The sequence below is a fragment of the Odontesthes bonariensis genome, chromosome 7 (genome assembly GCF_027942865.1).
Source record: "Odontesthes bonariensis isolate fOdoBon6 chromosome 7, fOdoBon6.hap1, whole genome shotgun sequence".
Classification (NCBI taxonomy): Eukaryota; Metazoa; Chordata; class Actinopteri; order Atheriniformes; family Atherinopsidae; genus Odontesthes; species Odontesthes bonariensis.
Window position 1 is genome coordinate 1,316,573 of NC_134512.1, and position 25,698 is coordinate 1,342,270.

The 25,698-nt window shown below is 42.3% G+C and overlaps 2 protein-coding genes across 2 annotated transcripts in view; one reads left to right on the plus strand and one right to left on the minus strand.

Moving 5' to 3' along the window:
* spg11 (SPG11 vesicle trafficking associated, spatacsin) overlaps window positions 1-1,839 on the minus strand; it is a 41,016-nt gene extending 39,177 nt beyond the window's left edge. Inside the window, exons 1-2 of the mRNA XM_075469214.1 lie at window positions 1,735-1,839; window positions 1,437-1,651 (exon numbers count right to left, since the gene is read on the minus strand). Of these exons, the coding sequence (XP_075325329.1) occupies window positions 1,437-1,651 (215 nt within the window). The 5' untranslated portion in view covers window positions 1,735-1,839. The remainder of the gene's footprint in view (window positions 1-1,436; window positions 1,652-1,734) is intronic.
* Window positions 1,840-2,340: 501 nt separating this feature from the next.
* The window catches only part of ciao2a (cytosolic iron-sulfur assembly component 2A), a 42,188-nt gene continuing 18,830 nt past the window's right edge, over window positions 2,341-25,698 (plus strand). The window contains exons 1-2 of the mRNA XM_075469219.1: window positions 2,341-2,633; window positions 3,987-4,151. Coding sequence (XP_075325334.1) covers window positions 2,510-2,633; window positions 3,987-4,151 — 289 coding nt within the window. The 5' untranslated portion in view covers window positions 2,341-2,509. The remainder of the gene's footprint in view (window positions 2,634-3,986; window positions 4,152-25,698) is intronic.

The window sequence follows — 25,698 nt, forward strand, 5'->3', positions numbered from 1 at the left end:
ACAGTCTTCCAGAAGATGTGATTAAATTAATTAATTAATTAATGATTATTTTTTATATTTTTCTTTTTGCCCCTCTTCTTTGATTGCTTTTAACTGTGTTTTAATTTTTATCTTTTAAATGCCTTGTCTTTATGTAAAGCACATCGAGTTGCCTGTAGTATGAAATGTGCTATATAAATAAAGATGCCTTGCCTTGCCTTACTCTGTTGGAGCTGGCGATCAACAAGCAACAACAACAAGCAATCTGATCATTGAAAACAAGCGAATGTGTTTGAAAAAAAACAAAAAAAACCCACAAAACAATATGAGTTGAAAGTCACTGAAAATAAGCAGAAACTCGGGAACCTAGAGCATGCATAGAAAAGCAGCATAATGTCCTGGAAGATGCCGTAATAACCCCATTAGGACATGTCTACATATTCACATAATCACATGTTGATATGGCAACGTCTTATTCAGAGATAAAGTCTTAACCCTATATCAAAATAATATGCATGTAAACGTAGCCGATGATATCACGCATGTTGAAGGATGTGATTAACTTAACCCGTTAAGCACTAAGGTTTTTTTTTTTTTTAAAGAAAATAAGACTTGTACCCTTCTACGTTCTGGCCCATAAATCTGTCACACTGTGTTAATTCTAACATAAATAAAGGCAAAGCTAAATAGATTTTCTTTTGGATCTAGATTAGGAATCTTATTGTCTTTTTCTTTGCATCTAACTTTTACTTGTTTATCATGGATGTGTAGCAGCTGGTAATATCCACAGCAGAGCAAAATACTCTGCACAAGCTCAATGTTTTACTATTTGATGTCCAACTAATGTGTAACGCTATTTTCACTATCTATAAAAACTGTTCAGAAGCGACAACTGCATACAGCTTATAGGCTAATCATTTTATTTTTGCCTGTACTGTTGTTCACCATAAATTTATTAAGTGGACCTACATATGGATATATTTTGGGTTGAGTATATGTATAATATATGTATGCATGTATCCATGTATAGGTATGTATCTCCTTATATAGCAAATCAGCAGAGTATATGAGCCATATTACAAGTATTTCAATTATCATTTGTCACTGACATTTTTGGGCAAAAACAAAAGGAACTTTAAACCTCACTTTTCAACCACGGTTGTGATCTCTGCTGAGTTTGGTTTTATATTGTGTTGCTGCTCAAATACATTGACTGCCTTAGGGTAATGGAGCATTTCATTTATTCCTTTTTTTAGCCTCTTGATCGAAAAGGAAGGATCATTACCCACTTGTAGATCCAGTGACCCGATTCACTGCGGTATATGACCTGTGATATGCGTTTATCAAAAGAATATTCAAGCACAATAATAAAAAAAAAATTACCCAAAAAACATAAATAAAGAATAATACAAGGGCGGTTTCTCAAAAAGAAGAGGTAAAGTGACTATTAAGCTCACTCTACGAAGCAGCCGTCCACTGCAACTGGAGGGACCTCTCCTGCTGCTGGGTCCCACACCACCAGATGTCCCCGAGTGCCCAGACAGCCGAGCAGGGCACTGCCAGGACATAGTTCCGCCTTCTGGATGTCGTCTACGTCCCCACAGGGCTGGTTCTCTGAGATAACAGCAACCTCTATGGAGGTACTACCCAGCTCTTCAGGTGCCTCTGACATCTCGACACAATAATGGAAAACGTATTAACTTAAGAATTCACGTGTTAGACATTTTCGATAAAAAGAGCAATCTTTTAAAATACCTTAAAACTAAAAGGACAGTATCAGCGAAATATAAACATTTCCTCTTCTTGTTAGCAAATCTTCAGCCCTGGTGGTCACATGTCATGACTTAATGTCAGCTGACCGTAACTGACCAATAAGAGGCTATGAAGTGAATTAATCAAACGACGATGTTATCATTGAAAGATTGTAACGAAAACAATGCAGTGATGCGAACTTTATCTGTTCTTACAGTTAATCTGTTAATAATAAATCTATACAATGCCTTTTTATTGGAATTTCCAATGTTCTCAGCATACTTAACTTCGTTTTACTGTTAGAAAATGATAATGAAAAAAACGTTTTATGTCCATTAACTCGCATAGGCAGTTTCTCTTTGAAACTTAAGCCGTTTTTAGTGGCGTTCACCATTGTTCACGAAGAAGGTGAAAAAAAATAAAAGTCGCAAGAAAAATAGGTTGCTTCCACTGACTTAGCACCTTTTAAAAGCAGAGTACCAAACACATCCAATTTAAATTCTTGCCAAAACTCTTGCCAAACTGTAGACATCGTCAATCGATTGCTTTCCCCTGAAACGCCAAAGTGACATCATTTGCGCTCATTGGCTCTTTTTACACCACTCTGATTGGCTGCACACGTACCACTGATCTCCGTACAGTTTGCTAACTAGCCTCTGTGACAAATGTGTTTGAAACAGATCTGCTGAAACTGGGACTTATTAACGCCATATTTGTTTTCCTGTCAAAGTGGGCCAGCTCTTTAATCGGTTTCATTTAGAATGGCGTCTTCTAAGGAATGGAAACAGTGTTCAGCTTTGTGTCGTTAACTGTCACCGAGGTTTTACAGTTATCTGGACTTGTTGTCAACAGGAATGTCCTGGGAATCCAAAAGATGGATGAGAAAGCGCTAGAAGTTTACGGTAAGTGTCTTTAAGCAGCTTTTACTTCCTGCTATGCTGCCAATGTTAACAAAGCTGTGTGAGCACATGAGCCTTTGCTATTTGAATTTTATTTGATGGCATAATGTCCCAGAGACTCCCATGTTTGGACTTGTCTGTGTTAGAAACATGGATGTAACAGTAGTACACAAAACGATTTAAAATATTGGTAAACGCCAGAGCGAGGAGGAAACCAAAGACAAAGCTCTAAAAATAGAAAAATGAATTTACCAATAAAATAGAGAAACAACAAATGCAATATACAAATAGTAATAATAATAATAATAGAATTCATAAAACTAGTAGAAGGCGAGGGTGTATAGATGTGTTTTTAGCTGCTTTTTAAAGTTTGTAATATCTGTTGCCTGACAAATGTACACTGGTAGAGAGTTCCAGATTTTTGGTGCATAAAAACAGAAAGCAGCTTCACCCGTCTTTTTATATTCCATCCTAGGAACACTTAATAAAGTAGCACCTGATGATCTCAGAGCTCGACCCGGAACATACTCCGTGAGTAGTTCTGAAATGTACGGAGGTGCTAATCTATTCAGAGATTTAAAAACCAATAAGAGAATCTTAAAATCTATTCTAAAAGACACATCCTTCACACAATTCAGGTGACAAACTGTTGATGTTCCACTGTATCAATAAAATAACCATTTTCCAGTCTTGTATTATATCCATAAAGATTAATGATAATTAAACCCACCTTGCTGAACTCGATTATTTTGGAAAAAATGGTGGCCTTTGGTAATCACGTGGTGATCAGGCAGATAATTCTGATTCGTGGGCAAGCCAAATGTCATTTCCCCACTGAGAATAGGTTGAGACAGACACCTTTTAAAGTGCTCCAGAAATATCAGTTCTCCTAACTGGGCAAATTTGATCAGTACAGGTTTTTCCTTTCTCAACATACGTCTGACAGCTTTTACACAACTTTTCAGCTTCTGCCTGTGTGCCTCAGGCACCAACTCATAGGCATGTAACACTGTAGCCTTAACAACATTTAAAGTAAAGTGTCAACTCTGTTCAACAATGAGGGTGGCAGACATCACCTGCGGCTTTTCAGTGAGTTTACACTGCATCAGAAAACTCCAGGGGCCAGTTCAGTGTGGCGGCAATCCACTCAAACGCATCAAAATAGATCCGAAATTCTGTTTGCACAAAGGTATCTTCTATAAGATACTGTTGTCATGTCATCATTTACTTTGTCTCAGTTTGTTGTATTGAATGGTTTTAGTATTGCCTACCTTTTTCATTTTCAAAGTTAATTGTGGGTGTTGTTGAAATAGATATTCATTTTGATGGAATCCTTTTCTTTTTCATCTCAATCAGATGTGATTCGATCAATACGGGACCCAGAGAAGCCCAACACCTTGGAGGAGTTGGAGGTGGTGACGGAGAAATGTGTGGAGGTCCAGGAGATCGGAGAAGACGATTATCTTATTATAATAAAGTTCTCTCCAACTGTCCCTCACTGCTCCCTGGCTACTCTTATTGGTGAGTCACACTGTTGATAACATGAAAGAAAAACTATCTGCTGTCTGAATGATTCTTAGTGACTAAACCTTGGGACGCTTCAATGAAAAATGTAGGAAGATTTTGCCTGCATATACAACCAATGGGTTTTAGCTTACTTTCAGATGTCAGGAGAGTTGTTTCAGTCAATCTATTCAGGTTTAATCAAGATTCACTCAGATCATATAGTTTGGATACACTGTGGAAAAACTGCATCACTGCTCTGGTTCCAACTATGTTCTCTGTTCAGATGTTCACAGTTTCATTATTTCTCTTTATGTAGCTTACGCTTAGTGAAATGAAAAGAACAAAATAGTCTATTTATCCCAAAGGAAAATTATGTTGTTGTAGTAAATAGTTTTTTCAACAATCATTATAGGCTTTCATTAAGCATGTTTTTTGCTGCTGTAATGTTCAGTTTTACAGCATAGCTAAAAAAGCCTCTGACTGGACACACTTTGTTGTTTGTTGTTTGTTGTATTTTTCTGTAGTTTTATGAACCTGTGCAGCAGTATTCTCTGTAGAATCAGGTGCAGCCCCCAGGACAGAGGCAGCCTTTTTTTGGTATAAGTTTGTTAAGTTTCTTGGAGTCACTGGATCTAATGCTGCTGCCCCAACAGATGGCTGCAAAACAGATTGCACTCTCCACCACAAACTTGTTGAAGATGTACAACATCTGAGCTTTGTTTAAAAGTACAATCGGCTCTGTCCCTTCTTGAAAACCACCTCGTTTTTGCCTTTCCTGTCTAGTCTGTTGTGAGGTAACCTCGTAGGTATATGTATCCCTCAACCACCTCCATCTCTTCACCTAGGATGGAGACGGGGATTATCTTATTCCTGGTGATCCTAAAATCCACAATCATCTCATTTGTTTGGTTTGCGTTTAAGATGAGCTTAATGGTTTTCCACACTATGATCAGTTTCCTGTACTCAGCCTCTCTTATATCACTGATACACCCAACAACTACAATGTCATCAGAGTATTTCAGGAGACAACATGACTCTGAGAAGAGAAACGTTGAGAGTACAGACCCATGTTCTGCTTCTGTGCTTCTGACCTCCTTCTCAGATACTCGCTCTTCACTCTATAAAAAGACTGTGCTCAGGTAGTCAATAATCCAGGTGGTTGTGAAGGCATCCACATGTATTTTCTGCAGCTTCTTACATAGCAGTGCTGGCTGAATTGTATTTAAAGCACTGGAACAATCAGAACATGATTATCAGCGTGCTGCCTGTTTTGTGCAGATGAGTGTGTTCACTGATGCAAGTGGATGATGGCATCTTCAATACCAACCCCTGGGAAATAAGTAAACTGTTGTGGGTCCTGAAAGGTGTTCATTTGTTTACTCAGGTGAGCCAATAACAGTCTCTTCGGGACTTTTCATGATGTGGGATGTTAGAGCAACTGGTACAGTCACTGAGGCCAGATTCATGAGATTATTTTGGTACTGGAACAAATTAGGATGCACAGCACTGGAACTATCTTCTAACACAGGCTAAGATTGGAGAGGTGCTATAGAGTCCCACATAGCTGTTACCTGATACCTTACAGACCCTGGAGCTGTATATGCCCCGATGCAGCATGTACAGAATCGCGTCTTCCACTCCTATGTGTTTCTGGTAGGCAAACTGGAGGGGATCAAGAGCCTCAGCAACCTGCAATCTCATGTGACGAACAATGAGTCTCTCCAAGGTCTTCGTGATATGAGATGTCAGAGCCACCGGTCTGTAGTCATTCAGCTCCACCGGTTGCCCTCATTTGGGCACCGGTATGAGACAAGAAGTTTTCCACAGTACTGGGACTTTTTCCATCCTCTTGAGGCCCACATACCAGATTTGATTGAAGACCAAACTGGTTTTATTAAAGGTTGCCAAACACATGACAATATTAGAAGAACCCTCCATATCCTAGACAACGCACAGGAAAGTGGTACAAGTACAATTCTGGTTGGTTTGGATGTCGAAAAAAGGCTTTTGATAGTGTTGGTTGGTCATTCTTGTATGAGGTACTAAAGAGATTTGGCTTTAACGAAAAGGTAATCCAATGTATCAAGAGCCCACAGCTAAGATCAACGTAAATGGAAGCCTGTCCAATTCGATTCAGTTGGAGAGGGGGACAAGACAGGGGTGCTGTCTGTCTCTCACTCTTTGCTTTGTATGGCGAGCCTTTAGCACAGGCAATAAGGCAGAGTGGGGAGCTGCAGGGTGTCACTGTAACACACTTAAAGTAACACCCTTTCGTCAAACTTAATGAGTTAATTGGATGTGACAGGTGAACTCTAGTTGACCCCTGGTCACGAGGTGAACTCTAGTTGACCCCTGGTCACGAGGTGAACTCTAGTTGACCCCCGGTCATGTGGTGTGGGGAGGGGCTATAGGGGGGAGGGGGAGTGGGGTTAGGGGAGGAGTTATGGGGAGGAGTTTAGGTGGGGAGTGGTTAAGGGATGGATCTAAATATTTATTGAGTGTAAAATGAAAGATTGTTTAATGACAAAATAGGGAAAGTTTAAGTTTTAGGAGCAAAGCTGACAACATTTTGAAGTATCCTATGTGTCGGGACTAGGAGTGACGAAAAAATAGCTGTTTGGCGGCTTTGCAGATCCCTGTAGGGGTGAAAATAGTATAAAGTAATTAGGTAAGTCTAAATATTTATTGAGTGTATAAATGAAAGAGTGTTTAATGACGGAATAGGGGGAAAGTTTAAGTTTTAGGAGCAAAGCTGACAGCAATTTGAAGTATCCTATGAGTCGGGACTAGGGTTGTGGAAAAATAGCTGTTTGGCAGCTTTGCAGACTGTCATATAATATAATAAAGTAATTAGGTCATGTATAACCCGTGACTTTGAGAACCAATGAGATGATAGAAGGGTGGGGTTTTGGTAATGTATAAAACCCTGAACGAGTCCGTATGTAGAGAGCAATATCAGTGTGAAGATAACTGATTCAGGATGATTAGGACAAGAAGCAGAGTGAAAGAAGAAGAGAAATCTTCGCAGACGGGGGAGAGGTTATTTACTCGGCGCTCTCTCATTTGTGAGACTCCGGTAACGTTATATCAAGATCCTCCATTGGTGCCAGATGCTCCCAAGAGGTGTACGGTGTTTCTGTGCAGAACGCAGCAGCCTCCGCCTGAATCTCTACAGGAAGAATGGTCGCTGGAGCCCTATGGAATGCGTGGAAAATGGGGGTATGTGTTCAGGTATGAAATAGGCGAGCTCTGTCTGTATCAGCTCGACGAAAATGATGAGACTCTGGGGCCTCTGACCAGCGTGGGTATGCTAACCTCCAACGACTTGGGAGTGTTGAAGCTAGCGACCCCTCGTCGTCGTCCTGGAGGATTTCGGGAAGAGGCATCAGTAAAGGTAGAACCAGGAGTAAGCCAGGGACCTCCTGCTAAACGCCCGAGAGTGGTGACTCCTCTAAATGACACCGAGATAGCCCAAACAAGGATGGCTTTCAGTGCGGTGTGGCAATCGAAAACAGCCGTCAGTGGTCGTTGGTTCTTTCGTGCAAGCTCCCGGGAATCTAGTGATAAGATAGACGGGGATCTTTTTGTTCTTGAGTGTTTTAACTCTGACTGTGGTGTGTTTAGAACGATGCTAGCACTACCTCACGCAGCATGGATGGAGAAGATGGATGAAATAGCGGAGCGGATTTCCTCGCTCTTCCGCAGCTGTCAGAACTGGGTTGAAATTCTGGCAGTCAAGAAAACACTGGCTGTATAGACAAACCGCCAATCAAGTACTACCTCCTCCTCATCCTCCACCCCCCCCCTAGACATTAACCACACCCCCAACCTTTAGGTTTATAAAGAGACATTCCAGCACAGTCAGGAACTCAGCAACCAACACCGAGAGCAGGATGAGTACTAATGTTCAGAAGACCACGTGCGAGGAGATCCCTGATTGCTGTTCGGTGGTTACTTCTCCCTCGCTCTTGGTGCAACCAGGGAGTCCATCTGAGGCATCCGTATCACCGCAGTGTCGATCACCAGACTATGACCTGGAGCCGTACCACCCTCCCTCACGACCAATATCACCCGAGTACTTCCCATCCTCTTCTCCCGAGATTGAGTTCTCCCCCACGGCACCCGATGACAGCCTCGTAACGCTCTACCGGGTAGGATCTAGGATCAACACCATGGCCGTAATACCGGAGGAAGATAAGTCTGACAACTTGGAGGACTCTCAGATTCCACCAGGCCAGGGTGCATCGGCTGGCACTCGGGATGACCGAGGAGAGGAGGACGTGGATGAAGGAGAAGAGGGGGATGAGGGTGAGGATGAATTTGATGGATGGGTACACTCGGGGTTTATCAAAGTTGTAAAAACTGCAGTGCTACACCTCTTGAATGAGACCATCAAAAAATTCATGGTAGAATGCTGCTATGGATGCACCGTGGACCATCCTAGTTTACGACAACATCAATGTATGGATGTGATGGAGGAGGACTTCTTCCATGTCCATTACTACAGACTGATGCGGAAACTTTATAATCATCGATTCGTTGCTTCTATTCAGCATCTTTTGACTGCACGTAGGATTCGTGAGGATGATGCGAGAGTCACGGCTGTGGCGGAAGCTTACTTGTATGAACTGACGGTGATGAAACAAATCAATACAGCTATTCAGGACATGTACAAACACCTGATTGGAGAGGATGCTGAGAAACTGCAACAACTTCAAACCATGACAAAGTTTTGGGAGGGTTGAAGAAGAGGGATGTAACATTTTTTCATTTTATAAGTGTTTAGACTAATGATGTAATCACGTACGATGTCGTTATAACATTTAACTTTTTTTCTACTTCTTAAATTACTGCCATTTATCCATTGTTCATGAATATATAAGTGTATGTATCTATGTATGTGTGTATATAATAAAGATAAGATTGAAATATACATGCATTTTATGTTTTTTCATCAGTACAAGTCTGAACCTGCATAAGATAAGATGACTGAAATGAGATTAATGAAAAAGGTTTACTACGATCCTGGTCGACCAGGTAGTTTTGGGGGAGTAGAGAGTTTACGTAAAGCAGTGCAGGATGAAAGTTGTAGCAGCCAATTTGCTACTGCCAAGGTGTAATGTTTGAACTTGTACACTGGGTGTCGCTATGGAGGTTCAGGTATAAAGGTAGGAGCATTGTTGTTGATGTTAGGTGTTGACCCGGAAGGGCAAATGGCTTTTGACCGTTACCTGTCTGTGGTATAGCAGCCTGATTTTAATGGATAGCGTTTTAATGGAATAAACAAAACAACACTTTCGCATAGAAGATACCTTTGTGGACTTCGTTATTAACGCGTCAGCCAGGTCATTCCTGGGTCACACAATAGCTCAAGGTGAGCTCCTATAACATAGTCAAAAGCCTAGCTGCCGATTGGAATCTTTCGCCTTGGTGGGTACTGGAGTTCCAGCGCGTTGGAGGCTACGAGTGGATGTTAACGGGAGTCGCTTGGATTATGGATTTGAATCTTCTACCGAAGCTGGCATGAAGTATTCCTGGACATGGCGCCCAACGAGGTAAAAGTAGCGCTACATTGCTAAAATGGCCATTTATTGTGTGCACACTTAAGCTAATCTAAAACCAATGCATTGGTATTTGGGGGGACCTTTTTTTTTTTGCGTCGTTTTTCACTTGGATGAACTTTGCGTTTCGTATTCGGATTACGGTTGATGGACTATTTGTTCGGTTGATTACGTTTGATTAACTATTTGTTCGATTGACTGATCATGCAATCTGTTGATACTGTAAAGAATGGGACTGATGTGGCGGAAACTTTACAAACTGCCGAAGCTGCACGTACTGACATTGTTGGTGGCGTCGCTAGTGGCGGCGTTTCTAAAACACGGACTCAAAAGCGTGTTGTCAAACTTACCCCTCGAGGATATGCGGCGAAATTGGAAACATTACAAGCTGATAGAAAGGCTAAATTAAATAAAGCCGCTTCGGTAAGAAAGGCAATGCATATCTCAATGGTCAATAACAACAAAATGCAAGTTGAAAATGCTCTTAAAAATTTGACAGAAGTGTGTGCTGATGTAAACGCTGTGCATGAGTCATTTTTGAATTTATTGCCATGTGATGTCAAAGAAAAACATGAAACGTGGTTCAAAGCAAAAATGTTGTTTAATAATGAGTCAATACGTGATGCAAGGTTGTGGGTTTCATGTAATAATGATGAAGGTATTGAACAAACTGACATTGTTTTTCATCATGTACGACCATCTGATACTTTTGAGAAATTAAGTTTGCCCACTGTTGCACCTAATGTTATACAACAGAGTGCTGATGATGAAGTCAATCCAGATGATAGCATCTCAAATGTTGGTAGCCAGTGCTCAGGTCACAGGAGTCACAGGAGTGGTATGAGCAAATTGAGTACCACTTCCTTTCTCAGGAAACAAGCGGAGGCAGAGAGAGCTGCGCTATTAACTCGTGCATCATCATTAAGGGAAAGGCATGCACTGGAGGAAAAGGAACAACAGTTGAGAAGAAGAAGAGAAGAACTTGACCTTGAAACTGAATTGGCTGCATCAGCTGCTAAGTTAAACATACTACATGCCCCAGAAGCGAGAAGCTGTTCTCGGGCACCATCGGATGGTATGAACTCATACTTGGCAAAGGCGAGACTAAAACAGTCCATTGTGCTAGATCCAACAGCAAGGGAGTTCAATCCAGAACCAACTAAGATAATGCAACAGACCAGTTTGCTACTCAGTTATCCACCTGTGGCAGATGAACAGAGAAAGGCAACCGAACAGTGGTGTGAAGCTGCCTCTGAGCAGTGGAATAAACCCATGGACCTAAGGAAAAGTGGATGGACCACTACCATGCAGCCAGCCAGCCAAACACCACTGCCATGGGAGAAACCACAATTGTCACAAAAGGGATGGAAACCAGAAATGGAACAGGGCTGCGAGGCAGCATCCAAACAATGGCATAATTTACAGGGACAACAGCGAACTACCAATGTAATGAAATCATTACAACCAACTTGTCTGTCAACCGTGGCACCAGTGAATAAGGTGCATCCACCATCTTACCCTCCACAAGGAGGCAGACACACACCTACTGATCTCCTCAACGTAATACATCGGCAAACCGAAATCACAGCAACTTTAGTACAGCAACAGAGTATGTTGACCTTGCCACCTCGAGAAATTCCTGCATTTGGAGGAGACCCATTACAGTACAGGGCATTTATAAAGGCCTTTGAACAAGGAATAGAACGGAAGGCAGAAAAGGCGGACTGCTTGTATTATTTAGAGCAGTTTACAAGAGGACGACCACAAGAGTTGGTGCGCAGCTGTCAGCACATGGCTCCTGATCGAGGCTACATGGTAGCAAGAGAACTCTTGAAGGAACACTTTGGAAATCCATACAAAGTAGCAACTGCCTATATGGAAAGAGCCTTGGCATGGCAAAATATAAAATCTGAGGATGCGGATTCACTCCAAGAATACTCCTTATTTCTCCGTGGATGCTGCAATGTCATGGAGGAGTTACCATATGTACAAGAACTGAATATGCCAGTGAATATGAGAACCATAATTTCAAAGTTACCCTTTAAGATGAGAGAGCAATGGCGGACTAAAGCACATGACATAATGGAAACGACTGGTGACAGAGCTCATTTCGGCAGTTTGGTTGCATTTATTGACAGACGAGTGAAGATACTTTCTGATCCCTTGTTTGGTGATATTCAAGATTCATCAGGCGTAGGGGGAAAGGACAACATCAAATTCAAGTTGCAACCCCGAGAACGAGCCAAGGGAAATGTAGTAGCCACTACAGTCGCCTCTATGGATCCACCTGAGGGTGATCTTGTAGAAACAGCAGATTTAGCTACCATCAGAGAAAAACAATGCATTTGCTGTGGGCTCAGCCATGCTTTGGAGAAATGCAAGCAATTTCAGAGAAAGGGCCATAAAGAAAAAATGACTCTTTTGAAGGAAAGGGGAGTTTGCTTTGCATGCCTGAGTTTTGGACATCTGAGCCGCCATTGCCACCAGCGTCTGCAGTGTACAGTGTGTGGTCAGCATCACCCTACAGTGCTTCATATTCAAAGGCATCCTACAACCACAGAGCAGGCAAAGGGTCAACCAAGTGAAGAGTTGACCTCGTTGAAAGCATGTAGCCTAACAGGGGCCGGCAAGGAAAGATGCGCTCTATCTATCCTGCCTGTTAAGGTGAAATCAGCAAAGGGGAATAGAGTCATTCACACCTATGCCTTTCTGGATTCAGGTAGCTTTGCTACATTCTGCTCAGAAGATCTAATGCAGAAATTGAATGTTACAGGCAGGAAAACTAACCTCTTGTTACGAACTATGGGCCAAGAGAAAACCGTATCTGCACATTCATTAACTGACTTGGAGATAACTGGCCTGGACAATAACGACTTCCATATGCTTCCAGAGGTGTTTACACAGAAAGAGATGCCAGTGACAGTAGAAGACATGGTAACACCTGGAGACTTGACTAAATGGCCATATCTGTCCAAAGTACACATTCCAAGCATAGAGGCAAATGTCGACCTGTTAATTGGCACTAATGCTCCTAAGATAATGGAACCCTGGGAGGTCATTAATAGTCGTGGAAATGGACCTTATGCCATCAAGACTGTTTTGGGATGGGTCATCAATGGTCCAATGGCCAGAGCCAATGGTGATGAAGAATTCGAGCCGAAGCGATCTCCTGTCACAGTAAACAGGATCTCCTTATGCAAGCTGGAAAGAATGTTGACGGAGCAGTATAACCACGAATCCAATGACAAGGCCAGTGAGGAAAGGGAACTGTCAAGAGAAGCTCACAGGTTCCTGGAAATAGTAGAACAGTCAGCCACATGGCAGGAGGGGAGATACTCCTTGAAATTGCCCTTTAAGAAGAAGGACCTCCTTTTTCCTAACAACTTTGCAATTGCAAGGCAAAGGATGCAAGGTTTAAAGAGAAAGTTCTTGAACAATTCAGACCTTCATCAAGAGTACACAGAATACATGAATAAGATTATCAGTAAAGGTTACGCCGAGCAGTTGACTCCTCAGCAGCTGTCTGGAACAAAGGGCAAGCTGTGGTATATCCCACATCATGCGGTCCGCCATCCAAGAAAGGGCTCACTCCGTGTGGTGTTCGATTGTGGAGCAGAAAGAGATTTGAAGCTGGCCGTTGCTGCCTTAAACCGTGCCCAAGTTCAAAGGAACCTTTCTCAAGTTGGAATTAATTGGAGCTTCAATCCACCATCAGCCTCGCACCATGGAGGTGTATGGGAACGAATGATCTGACTGATTCGAAAGGTTCTGAGCTCTGTTCTGCGCCAGCAGACTCTGGACGAGGATGGATTATATACAGTGCTCTGTGAAGTGGAGGCCATTTTAAATGACCGTCCAGTCACTCAGCTCTCAGATGATCCATGTGATCTAGAGCCACTCACTCCTAACAATCTTCTGTTGTTGAAAGGGAAACCAGCGCTACCACCTGTAATGTTTGGACCTCACGATCAGTACGTGAAAAGACGATGGATGCAGGTTCAGTACGTTGCCAACATCTTCTGGAAACGATGGGTACGAGAGTACTTAACCCTGCTTCAAGAGACACAAAAGTGGAATCGGAAGAAAAGGAATCTGACCATCGGAGATATTGTGGTGGTGATGGATGTAGCAGCGCCTCGGTTCATGGCCTTTGGGCAGAGTTCTGGGTTTTTTTCTAGACAAATGGGGTCATGTGCGCTCTGTGAAATTGCAAACCAAATCTAACATAATTGAGAGGCCTATTACAAAACTGTGTTTGGTACATGAAGTGCAGTAATATTTGTTTTTTGTTTCGTTTTTGCTTTTGTTTTGTGAATTGTTATGTTTGCTTACCATAACAATTAGGGGCCGGAGTGTAGCAGCCAATTTGCTACTGCCAAGGTGTAATGTTTGAACTTGTACACTGGGTGTCGCTATGGAGGTTCAGGTATAAAGGTAGGAGCATTGTTGTTGATGTTAGGTGTTGACCCAGAAGGGCAAATGGCTTTTGACCGTTACCTGTCTGTGGTATAGCAGCCTGATTTTAATGGATAGCGTTTTAATGGAATAAACAAAACAACACTTTCGCATAGAAGATGCCTTTGTGGACTTCGTTATTAACGCGTCAGCCAGGTCATTCCTGGGTCACACAATAGCTCAAGGTGAGCTCCTATAACAAAAGTGGTAGGAAAGTTATGTACGAAAAAGTTCAAGAGTTTTTATCAGGGCAAGACGCCTATACTCTACATAAGCCTGTAAGAATCCGTTTTCCGAGAAACAGAGTTTTTATCACCAGCCCTTTAAAACAATTCCAGGCAGATCTCTGCGACATGCAGGCCCTGGAGGAACATAATGACAGAGGTGGAAGAAGTACTGAAGTCTTGTACTTAAGTAAAAGTAGAAGTACCCTGCGAAATATTTACTCAAGTAAAAGTAAAAGTAGTACACCAAAAATGTACTTAAGTAAAAGTACTAAGTACTAACTTTTAAATGTACTTTTGAGTACAAAAGTAAAAGTACTGGGTACTGAGCGATATTGTGTGTGATTGGCAATACAGTGCATAGTTCTACTTCTAATTCTGTGAATGACAACACATTTACTAGTTTACCACTAACGGATTAAGTAATTTCCATGCCAACATATTCTCCAACACTGCTCTGTTGAGAGCAGTAAAAGGAAAACAACAACTTATAAAATAGGACTTAATTTTTTTTTAATCAACAACATTCTGTTACCACATCCAGCAGCATGTACAACAAATATGGTCTAATGTATACTGTAGCATGTTGAAGTAGAGAAACTATCTGTGTCTATGGATTCTCTGGAACTACACACTGAAACGTCGCAACTCTGTCGTCACTAGGTAGCCCCGCCTCCGACCCCGCTCCTCACCATTTGATTGGCCTGATTAAGTTTCGATTTGCAGCCTCGCAAAACGACCACAAGTGACTAGACTAGCCCGGAGCAAATTCAATTAGCGGTCGCTATTTCTCAAATGAACTTGATTTGCACTCCCAACCGTAGCTCTTTGCTCACATCCACCATGTCATCTTTACTCTTCTTAAATCTTGTTGGACCCCCCCTGGCTAAATCCAGTCCCGTACGTGAGGTCCTGGGTGGCCAAAGGACACCGAACTGCCACAGACACACGCAGTAAAAGCAGAAAACAAGAGGTAGAGGACAATCCGGCTCGTGATGTGGGGGGTTTTAAACAACTAAATATGGTGAGCAAACATACTGTCTATTAATAGGCCGCCGTGCCAATCTTTGAATAATAAATATTTGTTTTACACGTTAGACCTGTTGAGAAATGAATTGCTGGCTGTAAACTGAAGTCCAACCTGTGGTGATGTGGGCATTTGCCTATGTTTTGCGTACTAGCCTAAAATAATTATAAATTATCGTCATAACATTTATACCATGGATATTATTTGAAATTGAGGCTTGTAAGTCCCACAGCGTTTCAGGTGGACATTTTCATGTTGTTTTCAGCACCTTTTCTGTATACGTTCCGGGACCTGTACGCGTCTCGTCATCCCTGAGCTGTCATATGTACTTTGCGTTCCGGCACCTTATGATTTACAAATTAAGCACTGACTAAATGTAACGAGTAACGACGTCAGTTCCAGAAATGTAAGAAGTAAAAAGTACAGATAGTTGTCACAAAATGTAACGGAGTAAAAGTAAAAGTCTGCATTTTTATTTTTACTTAAGTAAGTACAAATTCCAGAAAAAACTACTTAAGTACAGTAACGAAGTAAAAATACTTCGTTACATTCCACCTCTGCATAATGACAGTTATAAATACCTATTAACCGTCATTGACATATTTTCAAAAAAGGCGTACGTTCGTGCTCTCAAGAGAAAATCCGCTGCAGAGGTGGTGAAGGCTTTTGAATCTGTTTTTAGAGAAAGTAAGACCCCTAAAAACCTTCAAACAGATGCTGGTAAAGAATTCTTTAACAAGAAATTTAACAGGGGTGCAAACGGCGCGCCTTTTGGCGGATGCCGCCTTTTTCACAGCTGTCTGGGGGACTTGTGTGAATCGTGCAGATCCGATGAGTTTTTTTTTTTTTGGGGGGGGGGGGGGGGTGTTGTTGTAATGTCTGATTATAATTTCATCAAAGTTCAGCCCCCAATCTCTCTGGACTGACATAGAGACCAATAAAAGAAGCGGGAGAGTATTTATTTTATGTTTGCATCGGTAAAGTTTAATGTTCCTGTTGCATTTGAATGCACCGCATAGTTCGTATGACCCCACGTGGGGAGTGCCTCAACAGCCAGGTGAACTGCAGGCGCACGATTTTTACGTTATTTTCTGACCTTAACCAGAGAAGTAAAGCGCAGCTACTTGTGAAAAGGACAGAAAAAGGAGAAAAATCCCGAGTTACACTGAAAGAAAGTCAGAGCACATACCGATTGGAAGTCCGGAGACAAGTACGTCGGTAAGACGAGTCAGTTATCAAAATAAAGGCTTGTTAACGCTTACCGTCGTCCATGCTAATGCTAGCTCTGTGTCTAACAGGCTAACACTCACCTGTCACCTGTAGAGCCGCTGCAACCTCCGATATTGGCGTATTTGAAATACAGAGAGCAACGGTGAGAAACTTGTCTTTTTAGCTGCTCTGAGGCTATTTTTCTGTTGTTTCTCGGTGTGCTAAAGAAAGTTGTGGTGATATAAAAGTCTATGAGAGTGAACTGAGGTTGTTAATGGTGTGATATTTTGGAACTTGTGTGTATTGAGTCATATTCAAAATGTCAGACTTTTTCAAAAAAATTGAAAAAAAGGGGACATGCCAAATGTTTCCAGCGTTGTCTCAGTATTCTTTACTTTTAAGAATTTCCAAGGAACTGGGACAGTGTATTTTCATAAAAAGAACATTTTTGTGTGAATAGGGTGAGCCCTGGATGGCAGAGGTGGTGGCAAAATGTAATTATATGATAATTCCTGCGGGGGCGTGGGCTTCGATAATCTCACTCCTTTTTGACCATACCTCTGTTTGCACCCCTGATTTAAGGCTTTACTAGAACGCCATGGCATTGAACATTTTGCTACACCTAGCGAAGTAAAACCATCTGTGATTGAGAGGTTTAACCGTACTTTAAAAACGAGAATGTGGAATTTTTTTACCGCTAATAACACGCTCCTTCAAGTGTTTAAAAACCTGTACGGTAGTACTTCAGGTCAACGACGCGCAGACTCCAGGATAAGATTTAAAATAGGCGATAGTGTAAGAATATCTAAACTGCAAGGTGTGTTTGATAAAAAATATGAACAAAGTTTTACAGATGAGGTGTTTACAGTGACTGATCAGATTGCCCGATCTCCTCGTGTATACAAACTCAAAGATTTTGATGGAGAGCCTATCGAAGGTTCCTTTTATGCCGAGGAACTCCAAAAAGTTAAACTGAATAAAGACAAGATGTACCAAGTGGAGGAGGTATTAAAACGACGCACCGTCAGAGGTATAAAACAGGTCTTTGTCCGCTGGAAAAATTGGCCTGAGAAATTCAACAGCTGGGTCAGAGCCAGCGATCTTCACGGCGTATAAAAAGAAGCCTTCAATACTCCCCACCAATTACTTTACATCATGAACCGAACGGAAGAGGACGAGGGGTTTTATATCACCCTGCCCTCTAACGCCAGTCTCGACGTCTTTAAGCATAATTCTAGCTCCAGTTTTCGTGTGGTTTTAGCACAACATATTGACTTGGAAGGTTCGTGGCAAGTGGCCTTGACAGAGATTTCCTATCCACATACATGGCACAATGTCCCAAAGACTCAGGCTTATTTTGAGTGGAAGAAACTTGGGGTGGAAAAGATACATCGTCAGAATATAGGATGTGGATACTTTAAGGAAATGACTCAACTAAAGACAGAGATCGAGAACCAGCTTAGAAAAATAGGTTCTGATATTTACTTTGTCCTGGATACGCTTGAAAATAAACTCAAGTACCAGGCAGGTGCCCAGTATCATCTACGATTTTATCCACCATTGAGCTACATACTAGGCGTGGAGTCTGGTGAATGGATTGTGTTTGATAAAAGGAGAGCCCCTTATCCGATGGATTTAAGATCAGGTTTCTACCAGTTTTATTGCTACAGCGACGTGGTTGCTCCACAGATAGTCGGTGATGCTTATGCTCCCCTCTTACGTACGGTTAGAGTAGAGGGGCAGTTTGGCAATATAATCACGCATACTTTTAACCCAGTCAACTATCTTCCTGTAGCCAAGAGACATATTGAAAACATCCACATAGAGATTAAAACGGATCAAAACGTTCCGGTAAATTTTACTTACGGGAAAACCTCTGTGAGATTACATTTCCGACCAGTGAAAACGCAGCACGTTATGAAATGATGGTCATTCACTCAGATATCAGTGAGAGAGTAAGACATTGAGCAAACATTAAGCCCCTAGGTGACGCCTGTGTTAAGAAAAAAGGATAACAAAACAAAGCAACATGGTTAAGATGAACATGAGGGATGACCCTCATCGCTTTGTAAACTATTACGAGAACCAGGTAGGCGGGACCTTGCCCGGCTTTTATGGAGCACCTGTAATGTACGGTCGTGGGATAGGGTCTATATTTTCAAAATTATTCCGTTTCGTTGCGCCCTTAGTTAAAAAAGGCTTCGCTATAGCCAAGCCACATCTTAAGACAGCAGCCACAAACATAGCCTCAGACGTTGTAGGTAAAGCCATGACAAAAATATCGGGAGGTCAAGACGGGTCAGGGATAATGGTTCTCTCACGAAGACCAAGGAAGCGACCGCCCGGTGAACGTGTGAGAGGGTTACAAATACAGAGGAGGGCAAAAAAGAAGAAGTCAGTCGGGATAAACAGACCTAGAGGTAGGAAGTCTACACAGAGCAGAGATATATTTCACTGAATCATAAATAGAAGGAGCAGGGGCGAGAGAATAAAAACATGGCTCTTTTGCATCACAAATCCCCGGAATGCACCCTGGCAGAACTGGACTTATTTTCAGTACCTATGACTCAGCTTTCTATCGAGGATAAGGTCTACACGGAAATTAGGCCTCTTTCGGCCATTACTGAGAATGGTCCGATTGAGTTTTTTATACCGGGAGATGGTGAAAAATATCTTGATCTGAATGATACCTTGTTACATCTCCGCGTGAAGATCACCAATGCAGATGAAACTGACCTGGTCAACGATGCTGCAGTGGGTCTCATCAATTATCCTCTCAATACACTTTTCAGTCAATGCGATGTTACTCTGGGGGATAGATTAATTTCACAGTCTAGCGCCACTCATCCTTATAGAGCCATGATTGAGACTTTGCTCAACTTTTCTGAAGATGCATTAAAGAGTCAGTTCAGCGCAGGTCTTTACTATAAAGATACGGCCGGCTCTATTGACTCGATAGTGACCAATAACGGTCCAAACAGAGGATTAAACCAGAGAGCGACCTCTACAGCTAATTCCAGAGAAGTACATCTAATGGGTCCTCTCCACGGGGATGTCTTTTTCTGTGAAAGACTTCTGTTGAACTCTGTGGATATGAGAATTAAACTAACCAGGGCTAGTGAAGCCTTCTACCTCATGGGAGCTAGAGATTCAACTTTCCGATTGCAGATATTAGGCGCCTCTCTTTTTGTCAAAAAAGTCACCGTCTCCCCGGCGGTTCGTTTAGGCCATACATCCGCCTTAATGAGAGGAAATGCCCTCTATCCTCTGTCACGTGTGAATGTGAAAACATACTCCATGCCTGAAAACTCGAGGATATGTAATCAGGAGAATCTCTTTTTGGGAGCGATGCCTAAATATATTGTTATAGGCATGGTGCATCACGAGGCATTCACGGGAAGACGCGACCTCTCACCTTTTAATTTTAAACATATGGATATAGAATATCTGGCCCTCTGTCAAGATGGCAGACAAGTCCCCGCCAAGGCATTCCAACCGCAGTTCAACCAAGGCATTTCAGTCAGAGAATTTTACAACATGTTCATCGCTACCGGTCGTCATTTAAAAGACCTCCCTCTGAGTATCAACCGTGAAGAATTTAACAATGGGTATTCGCTTTTTGTCTTTAATCTAAATCCTGGTGAGGATACTGAGGCGTTATCACCTGTGTCCAACGGGAATTTAAGATTGGAAATGAGGTTTAGAGTACCGCTACCTCATACCACTACCCTCATTGTCTATGCGTGTTACGATTCCATTTTGGAAATCAACTCAAGAAGACAGGTGCTGGTGGACTATTATTAAAAAAGAACCAGCATGAATAACTACGAGATCGAGAGCCTGCTGCATCACCTACTGGGAGATCTGTTTTGCGGCGTGTGGGCCTGTGACCAGCTCCCCTTACTCACACAAACATTTACAAAACCATCCTACTTTGTCGTGAACACTCATCCTTCTCACATGCCCGGAGAACACTGGCTAGCTCTGACTTTGGAGGAGAATGGTCAAGCCACCTTTTTTGATTCTTATGGATTACCTCCAGATTTTACTCACTACCCGTCAGACATTGTTTCATTTCTGAAAGATCGATCCTCGGAAATATTGTACCACAACCGTCAACTTCAGAACACCCTGTCCATCGTATGCGGTCAACACTGTATTTATTACCTCTGCAGACGTGCCTGCGGTCTATCTCTGCAGCAAGTATTAACTTCCTACGGGGGTGATGTTCTTAAAAACGATGTGATGGTGTCCAACTTTATGAAAAAATACCAGAGATGCATCAGAAAGCAGAATGGTACCTATTTTCATCACAGAGCCTGCTCTTTACAGATGTTCAAAGATTGTTACAAATTGTGAATGCATGAAAAAAAACAAAAAAAAAAACTGTACACTCTGAAAAAACTGGGATCAATAAACACTTTATTGAGAACAAATAACGGTCTTTTTAATTAATTTCTTACAGAGGTTTAAGGGGAAAAGGTATCCCAGCGGGGAGGTTTTGTCCTTTTACGCAGACTTTGTCCACCTGCAGCCTCATCTTGCTCTACCAGTCTTAAAAAATGCGGGGAAAGGGTTATTTTCTTTCTGGTTTTTACGATTGGCCTTTTCTCCAAACCACTCGGATCCGTTCTGAGGCGTTGGTACTGTTCACGGGCTTGCAGGTTATTCACAGAGGATTTGGTTATGTTCAGTTCATTCAGGGTATTAAGAAAACTCATCCAGCCTGTCGGTTGCAGGACACTGGTTTTTCTTTTAAAAGGGAGTAAAAGATTTTTAAGCAAATCAATCAAATGAGACCCTCTCACAGCCTGCCCCTGGTAAACAAATTCACCCTTAGCGGTCCACCCGTTTCTCTCAGATAATTTTCTCAGAATGTATTCTCCATTTCGACGATCACGCTTGGGGAGGATTTTTAACACCTCATTCGCTGTTGCATCCAGTTCTATCTGATCGGGATCGTGAACACGTTCCGTCTCAGTGGAATCTGATTCAGGAATTGGATCATTAACGCTTTTACGTTGTAGAGTCACAGTCACTTGAGGTTCCTCTATTTGACCCTGCTTGATTAGGGTGAGATATCTCTGCAACAGAGCGTTATATTTCTTAATTTTTTCATAAGAGCTCATTCCTGACTCATCGAGTATAGCTCTCATTTTACCATCTAGTTCTTCCTCCGCCGTTTGTCTGATGGAAGTCTCTGGTTGAGTCAAATGTCTGAACTGATGGGGTGAAATGAGAAACATTTTTTGCGCCGTTCTGAGAGACATGATTTTTTATCTTCTGACGAGTCCGCCCACTAGGTCCCCAATTATAGGTGCTAGAGCCGTTAGGATGGGTAGAATAAACCCGCCTCCTTGACTTTTGAGAGCCAGCTGTTTACGTTTTAAACCGCTTCTCCTATCAGCCAGCAGTCTGATAACTTTCTTCTGCTTTTTCAATTTCCGATATTGAGAAGGTGACAGCTTAATGTTACCCTTTAAAATATTCAGAGCAATCTCACACAAAGTCTTAAGAAAATCGGGTGAACAATGACTAAGAATGTCTTTACGTTTCTGAGGTGTGGCATAGTACAGAGCTCTGAGTAAAGGAGCATTCCTTTTTATACGCGCAGACATGATGAATTACTTTGCTTTGGGGATGTAGACAACCGGCCACTGACCAGGAAGTAGACCCGTCCTCAGTCTGTATTGTTCTGGGCATGAGTGGGTTAGATCGACGATTAAGTACCCGTGCGGTTCTCTGGTAGCGTCTTCGTAACTTTCCAGGAAGAGAGCCTTCTGTGAGGGGAAGATTTGACGGGCTAGTATATTCACCTGCAATCTGTCTCTGGGGTTCTTAAACAACATCAGATAATTACTGTTCAAACTAATGGTACGACTGTACTTCCCCTGATGAAACACGTTCTGAGTCAACATCATAACGCTCATATTTCTATGATGTCTGTACTGTGTGAAAATTTTCACCACTTCAGGATGGTCCGAAGCTTGAAAAATAACATCGTCCAAAATAACCAAGTGATTTCGATCAGGAGGAAACAGATTTTCATCTTCAAAAGAATGAGGCAATCCTTCCACAAACTTAATCTTTTTATTCATCTGCTGCAGTTCAGCATACAAAGGTTGGAATGAAGTGTAAATCCATACAATATTTTCAGGTACAACATCCATCACATGGTTACAATTTTGTAAAATAGTTTTAACAAAGAAAGATTTCCCACACCCACTTGGTCCTACAATCAGACATGAAAAGGGGGTCTTTAGTCTGGGGTCAAAATCTACCTCTTTAACAGAGGACTGTGACATTTTTCTTTTTCTTTTTTTTTTTTCTGTTTCAACTTTCCTGTTTTTACCTCTTAACCAATCTTAATAACCGAAAGGGAGAGTTGTTCCGTCAGGAAAGAGACGTCTCTTGTCATACACCACTCGGAACTTTTTGAGGAATGCTGCGTTTTTTAAGAGAAACGCCTTTTTATCCCTTCTGATCGTGCGCTGAGGTGTCTCAATCACCCCGTCTCTGGAGTCGGCCAAGTAACCCTCCACCAACTCTTTGACGCTGTCAAAGTTGACCTTCTCGCTGCATTCATGCGTCTGAGTGATGCCTTTAACTCGCATCGAAACCTTTTTCTGGTTTTTGGTCTGGTAGGTGTAACTCTTGGGTCCGGCTGCAACAAACTCCTGGATAGTATCACCCCCCAGCTCGTCGGTCAAATCCCCCAGATAGTTTCCCAATTTCAGGGGGGTCTCACCCTGCTTCACCACATAGATCAGACTGTCTGTGTCTATGTAGAGAATTTTGTCCTGCATGAGTTCTAGACAGCTGTACAGTTTTAAACGTGCATAAGCGGTGGTAAATGCAGCAATGAATACGTTGTTCACCTTGTTGGGGGGAATGATACATCGTTTACTGTAGGTCTATTGCAACATGCACGTATCCGGGGTGAGAAAGTGGAAATAAGTGATCTTATATTTACCCGAGAACACGTAGTTAAAAAATTCATTCGGGTCACTGATGATGACGGTCTGAGCCAGATCGTTCCTCTGCGCAAATTTCCCCCAGAAACTGTTCAGACAGAGTTTCGCCACCTGTCTTTTTGCAGGATTCACCTCTATTTTGTCGGCACCCAGCTGGATACCTTGATGGAGTTTGTAATCTCTGACATATCTCAACTTGCTCTCCTCATCACGTGCATCAGAAGGGTAACCGGAAGCCTCCTGCTTACCCTTAAGGAATGTATGTATGTAACCTTGAAAGATTGTGCTACTGCTTCTATCAAAGTGCCACACCTCGGTGATTTTAGCAATGCGGTAACCAAGCTTTAGTGCCTTGCTAAACTCCACACTCACCCACACTCCTGTTAGTGCCCTCTCCTCGTCACTGTGGCTGCATGCATCTGTCTGGTTATTTATTTCAGCACAAGTGCGACAGAGAGTGAACAATAGTTTACCGTGAGATGACCTGTAAGGTAAAACAGGGAAAAACAGACCACGCGGGGGGTAAACGACGGCTCTAATGAGACCAAAGTAGCTGTCAGGGTCATCAAAATCTCTCTCAATGGTTGCAGCGTGGAACTGTTCAAATGATACACTCCTCACTGGACAAATGTCCTGAGGCTGAAAGCAGATGGGGCAGCCGTGAAAGAAGCAACCGTAAAACTCAAAAATGTGCCCCACACCCTCAATTTCAGCATAACCATCTACATGATAAGGCCCGATTTTCCTTTCCCCAGTGTTTAGCGCGTGTTGGATGTTAATGTTTCTGCTACAGGCTTCGCGTTCCAGCCACTGGATGGCTGCATGAGAGAATGTTTTACACTGATGTCGGTAATCAACTGGTGAAGGTATAGCCAGGGTTTCTGGCTCGAGAAAATTGCAAATAAACACCTTCATACATGCCGACGCAATAGTGATGGATTTGAAGGGGTCCACACGTGTCTCGCTGAAAAACTGCTCCCTGAATTTAACGCAGCCTCTGTAAAGTATGTCAACATCATTTTCACAGAAATGAAGAGCTTCTTTTTCAAAGTTAAAGATAGCACTGCTTGCTTCTCCGTACCAGCTGTAAAACTCTTCCTGTTCGCGGGGGTTCATGAGTTCCACAGAGTAGTAACTCGGTGAAGGAAAGGGTCCCACATAATTCAAATTCTGCACTGAAGAGAATCTGTGGGGAAAGAAACCCTTGCTGCGATCACTGAAACCTAGTGCTTTTGGCATTGCACTCAGTTTCATACTCAGGAAGGACAGACTATCGATGAATTTCAAACCATAATCCCTGTCTGTAAAACAGAGAATTTTGCTCTCCTGCGTAATGAGAAAGGGCTTATTCCCTAGCTGCACCATAACGTTGAGGATGAGATAGCTATCATATCCTCGGGCATTGTGTGCTATGAACGTATACCCCTTGTATCGAGGCTTCCTGAAATGGAGGAGAAATCGCTATACACAGTCTAAACCATAAGCATACCATTTCTCGCCTTTCAGCGTTTTTGCACAGACCAGAAAGGGGACGTGTACATCATTCTGACCAACTAAGCACTCGAAATCATAAAAGATCAGTTTCTCACCAAGTTGTTTGTCAGCGACGCCGGGTTGAATGTAGCACTGATGTTCACCGAGAGTACCTGCAGAGCCATGAGCTAGCTTCTCACCACAGACTGTGCACTTTAACCCTTCACAGACATGTGGAGTTTTCTCTTTAGTCATTGCAACTTTATAAAACCTCTTACACGTTGGACAAAGTTTAATCAGATCGCAATCACTCACATGCATTCCGGCACGGGGTCTCTCCTGGGGTTCTTTGTGTCTGGTGAAGCATAATGAATTTCGACAGGTTCTATTACAATCATCACATAATACAGGGTTGAACTCCTGGCTTGTACAAGACCTGTCGTAACAGATTGAGCAGTAACCAGAGCAATAATGTAAGTGTGGCCTGTTGTAACCGCTGTAGCAATAATCACAGACGTGTCTTGACCCGATAAATCCTTTGAGATTTTTTATCCCGTAGTAATGATTTTGGAGTAACAACAGAAAGAGAGGCCTCGATGATCGATCTCTGAAATCAGTCTCAAATTTACACAGAGCTCG